Raw genomic sequence first — 5,061 nt, 5'->3', positions numbered from 1 at the left:
TTGCTTTTGAACAAGAGGTTCGAAAACAGGATTTATTAGTAAAACATTGAACTCCTGAATTTAACATTAGACGTAAACAGTTGACTGTTTTTAGTTCAATAGAGTCTTTTTGTTTAGCTTTTTCTCTCTCTGTGAAGGTAGAATACTTTTTGTTTGTTTGTTTGTTTGTTTTTCAAGTCATTTTTCGTTAGAGGTCTGGGTGGTGACCTTTGCTATGATGAGGAGGTTTTGTACGTGTAGCTTTGTGAAGGTAGAAGAGTTGGTGCTGAGGGCTTAACATTTAGTATTTGCTATTTTGGAAAACAAAAACCAAAACAAAGGAAAAAAAAGAAAGTTGTCCCACCTGATAGTCAGCAGGCTGAAATGGCTGAAGCTAAAAAGAGTTTCTTGTTGTTGAACTTTCTGAGAGACAAAAAATTAACCAACAAATTCATAATGCCAGAACCATCCTTAACCGGGAATGCTAGAGTTCTTGAAGCTTTTTTCCCCCTTTTCTTTGACCTTTCCTTCATTCAATTAATTTTTTGTTTTGTTTTGTTTTTAAATGAGAAGTTTCTAAGGATTGTGGCTCTTAGGATGACATCCAACAGGGTAATCAAACTTAACGCCATCCTACGGTATGGCAGCACTTTACTGTACAGCTTCACCAGTTTCTTTGTCAATGGTACAAAAAAAAAAGTCCCCTTGCTTGTTTGATACAACCATAACATGAAGATTGTCCTGGTCTAGAGCAAAGCTTGCCTTGGAGCGATTTGGATTCAGTTCGTTCCCAAGGTAATATTGTCTTAGGGCAGGAGAGATGTTATATTTATTCATTTCTGTACACCGTAACAATAAGCAGACTAGATGATCATCACTTACTTAAGACCCAGTTTGTTTTAAAGCTACCACACAGCCGCTTCATTCATTTCTGGTGGATGTGACAAGTGATTGCCATAGTTAGCACCACCGTTGACGGATATCGAAGAAAACGGAGGACTGGGGCCAAAAACTTCCGCGGACATGGAGTGCAAGGACCCGGGCAGGTTGGGTTCGGGGCTGGGCGAGTCTCCGGGGGGATGCGACATGATGTCAGTGAAGCGTTGAGCCTCACTGGAAGGGTGATGTCCGGGCAGGGGGTGATCCATGGCCCCCAAGGGAGTGCCTGACGGCCCCGAGGAGGGCACGAAAGGGAGATCCACGGGTGTCTGAGCTTGAGATGAAGGAGGTCCTTGCGGGAAGAAGTCGTAATTGCTTCCAGGGCCGTAATACTCGCTCTGATAATCTGGTGGACAAGGAGAGACAGAGGCAAGGTAACACACAGGCGAAGCAACCCAGTTGGAAAAGACACGAGAGAGCGCGTTTCAACGGTGGGGCCTCAAAATGTCACCCAAAGCTCATTGAACCCAAGGGGGACACCTGCTAACCGGCTCGGGTGGCCGCGGCACGGCGAGATGGCCAAGCGTGAAGACAAGGGGCCACGGTGGGAGCACGTTACCCACCTCCGTAGAAGGAGAAGGGCCCGTTGGGGATGAGCTCCCCAGGCTCCAGCCGGTCCACCAGCGGCCGCATCCTGCGTGGGCTGCGGAAGAAGGCATGTCGGCGGGCGCCCAGCGCGCTCAGCTGCTTCATCCGTCGTTCCTTGGAGCGCCGGTTCTGGAACCAGACCTGGATGGGGCAGAAGGTGACCGTCACGGGAGATGCCATCCTGGGTGTCCCGATCACGGGTGTCCCCCCCACCTCCCGCAGCCCCTCCAGGGATAATCCCCCCCACCCCCGCCGAGGTCTCTTTTGTTCGGAGGGGGGGGCCCGATCCGTTTCCCACGCGTGACAGCGGCCCCGCCGGCTGCAGGTCAAGAATGATTGAGTTAATTCTTATTACCCTGACAAGATTACTCCTAATTACCCTCACACTGAGACTCTCCAATCTAACCTCGTCTTTAATGGTCCTTTAACCCCCCATTACCCCCAGCGCTGCGGGTTTATAAACCTTTTAATAATTCCAGCGCGTTGCCATTCTTATTTATCCATTAACCCCTCGCGTTTATGGTTATTAATTTCGATACCATTTACAGCTTTTTAGGACTTTCCTAAAAGCAACCCGCACCTCTGGCCGTTGCCGACCGGCCGGGGCGGTCCGGCGGCGGGGGGGGGGGGCGGGCTACCGGGCCGCCGAGATAATAACGATTTAAAACGCCGGCGGGGCTTTCCCCGGCCCTGCCGTTCGGGGGGTACCGGGCGCCGGTGCCTTCACGCCGCCGCATCCCCCGCAGCGTGCGGGACGGCGGCGGGGGCCGTGCCCGGTGCCCGGAGGGGGGGGTTCCGGGGGGGGGGGGGGGGACGGCGGTACCTGGATGACCCGCATGTTGAGGCCGGTCTCCTGCGCCAGCTGCTCCCTGATGTGCCGGGTGGGTTTGGGGGTGGCCGCGAAGGCGGCTTTCAGAGTCTCTAGCTGTTTGGCTTTGATGGTGGTGCGGGGTCCCCGCCGCTTGGCCCCCAGGTTCTGGTCGTCGTTTTCGTTGCTGCCCGTCTCCTTGTCGGACACGTTGGCGCTTTCCGAGTCCTTGGCGTCGTCCTGGGAAGGGTCTTGGGAGTCGGGGGACAGGCTGGGGTCACTGCCGGTGGTGGCTGGGCGAGAGGAAAGCGGGGCACGCTGAGCCGGGGGGGGGAAATACCGACCGCGGTACGAGCGGGGGAGAGGAGAGAAGGGAGAGAGGAGAAGGAGAAGGGAGAGGAGAAGGAGAAGGGAGAGGAGAAGGAGAAGGGAGAGAGGAGAAGGGAGAGAAGGAGAAGGGAGAGGAGAAGGAGAAGGAGAAGGAGAAGGAGAAGGAGAGGGGAGAGAAGGAGAAGGGAGAGGAGAAGGAGAAGGAGAAGGAGAAGGAGAAGGAGAGGGGAGAGAAGAGAGAGGAGAAGGCGAAAAGAGGGGAGAAGGCGAAAAGAGGGGAGAAGGAGAAAAGAGCGGAGCAGGGGAATGGAGAGAAGGAGAGGACCGGCTCTCACCCCGCGGAGAAGCCGGGGCTGGGCGCATCGCCGCCCCGCATCGCTCCTCACCTGAATGCAGGCTGTTTTCTTTGGCAGTATTGCTGTTATTTAGGTAATCTTCTTTGCAGACAAACTTGTTCTCGTCTATGATGTAGAGCTCCTCGCCGGTGGAGAGTTGCTTGTTACACATCATACACGTAAAACAGTTCAAGTGGAACACTTTGCTCCGCGCCCTGCGGACCAGGTCGCTGGGGGAGATGCCCTGGGCACAGCCCGCGCACTTGGTCCCGAAACACCTGCGGGAAAAGGCCGGGCCGGGGGTCAGCAGCGCCCGCGGGAACGGCCGAGAGCGGCCCCGCAGCCCGGCCCGCACCCGCCGCGGCCCCGCGCCCCTCACCGCGGCCTCCGCTCGCCCGTGCGAAACCGAACGAAATAAAACACAGCATCCCTACGGAGCGTTGCCGCTGCCGAGCGAGTGCCTGAAATTATATCTTAAAAAAAAAAAAAATCCAAAAAACGACAACAACAACAAAAAAAAAAACCAAACCCGAACCCGATCCGGGCAGAGAACGAAGCGGTGAGGGATTAATTAAACCCCTCTGCGCCCCGACACGTTGATTAACGACACTCTAACAAATAAATATTAAACGGAAATTCTTATATGTTATTAATCGGTCACGGCCGCGCACCGGCCGGGGGAGCTGCCGGTACCGGCTCGGCCGGCGCTGGGGAGCCGCGGGCCGGTCCCGCACCGGGGCCCGCAGCCTCCGGCGCTCCGCTCGGGCCGGGCCGGCAACGCGGGGCTGCCGGTAGCCGGCCCCGGTGCCCGGGGAGGAGCGGCAGCAGAGGGACGGGGCTCCGGGCGGCGCGGGATACCGCCGTGCGCGAAGGTCTCCGCGGCCATCCCGGCCCCGGGCCGGTCTTTGCCGTTATTGCCGGTACGCGGTGCGGTGCGGTGCGGGCCGGGGGTGCCCGGCCGGGGGGCCCGCTCCGAGCAAAGGATTTATTCCGGCGCCCGGCGGGATGCGCGGGGGGAAGCGGCGGCGAGCGGGTGCCGGTACGCGCTCCCCTCTCCGTCACTCGGGGCGGGGATCGCTGCCCTCCGGTTTAACGGGAGGCGCCGGGCCTGCCGAACCGGGCCTTCCCCGCCGGGGCGGCACCGGGGCTCCGGGCGCGCTGGGAACGACGCTGGGCTCCGGCCCGCGGAACGCTGCGCTCACGGCCGCGGAAAGCCCCGCCGGGAAGCCCCGAAAAGTGCCGCTGCAGCGGCGGCGGGGCCGCCCCCGCTCCGCAGCACCGGGCCCGGGACGGCCCCCGCCCGCACCGCCCCCGCTCCGCCGGTCGATAGTTTCGAGGCAACTTTGGGGAACCGGAGCCCGCGGGGAGCGGCCGGGCCTCGCCCTGCGGACCCCGACGGGGCGCCCGGGGGTCCCTTTCCCGGGCTTGACCCCCGCCCGCCCCTCTCCCCCCCCCCGGAGGAACAACCAGGGGTGCGGGGTGTTTGCGTGTGCGCGGGGAAGGAAGAGGCGTTTGTGGGTCACACCGAACAACGGGGGGGGGGGAAACAAAAAAAATGAAGGGGGACGAAAAATGGATGCAAAGGAGCTACGGCCCCGGTCCGGTACTTACCGAAAGAAGTCGTTTTTGCAGTAAAGCTTGCCTTCTCGCGAAAAGCATTTCTCTGTCAAATTGCATTTACATTCACAGCACTGAACACACTTCACATGCCAAGCCCTGTCCAGTACATTCAACAAAAACCGGTCCAAGATTGGCCTTTTGCAGCCTGCACAGTGAACCATTGTCTTTGGTTATTTCTGAGAGTGGGGGGTATTGGTTTCCCAGATGTCAAGCAAGAAAAAAAAATTATTAAAAATAAAAACAACAAAAAAAAATTTAAAAGACGACAACACCGGCGTAGGTTTGCTTTTTTTTTTGTTTGTTTTTTTTTTTTGTTTTGTGTTTGTTTTAAAAGCCTTGGAGAAGTGAAGGAGGAGAAAAAGAAAGGGAGGAAGAAAAATCTTCGTTCGAGTGTCCTAGGAGGGATACACAGGAGAAACCACCCACTGCCCGAGGAGACCAGCGCTTCGACACAACCGCAGA

General features: G+C 57.3%; 1 protein-coding gene across 1 annotated transcript; it reads right to left on the bottom strand.

Moving 5' to 3' along the window:
• Nucleotides 1-884: 884 nt before the first annotated feature.
• On the bottom strand, nucleotides 885-4,760 carry LHX1 (LIM homeobox 1). The gene is made up of 5 exons (XM_074160702.1): nucleotides 4,591-4,760; nucleotides 3,031-3,257; nucleotides 2,330-2,607; nucleotides 1,482-1,647; nucleotides 885-1,264 (listed from the first exon to the last, which is right to left on the bottom strand). Exons 1-5 carry the CDS (start codon nucleotides 4,758-4,760, stop codon nucleotides 885-887), a joined length of 1,221 nt encoding a protein of 406 aa, XP_074016803.1.
• Between the last annotated feature and the right edge of the window lie 301 nt (nucleotides 4,761-5,061).

Source organism: Numenius arquata, chromosome 18 (assembly GCF_964106895.1).
Source record: "Numenius arquata chromosome 18, bNumArq3.hap1.1, whole genome shotgun sequence".
In the NCBI taxonomy this organism is placed as follows: Eukaryota; Metazoa; Chordata; class Aves; order Charadriiformes; family Scolopacidae; genus Numenius; species Numenius arquata.
The sequence above is the reverse complement of the archived record's forward strand: the minus strand, read 5'-3'. Positions and strand labels throughout refer to the sequence as shown.

Coding starts and splice junctions, on each gene's coding strand:
- LHX1 (XM_074160702.1), bottom strand. CDS start 4,760: ATGGTTCACTGTGCAGGCTGCAAAAGGCCAATCTTGGACCGGTTTTTG. Junction 3,258..4,590: donor TGCAAAAACGACTTCTTTCG/GTAAGTACCGGA, acceptor CTTTTCCCGCAG/GTGTTTCGGGACCAAGTGCG. Junction 1,648..2,329: donor TCAACATGCGGGTCATCCAG/GTACCGCCGTCC, acceptor TGCCCCATCCAG/GTCTGGTTCCAGAACCGGCG.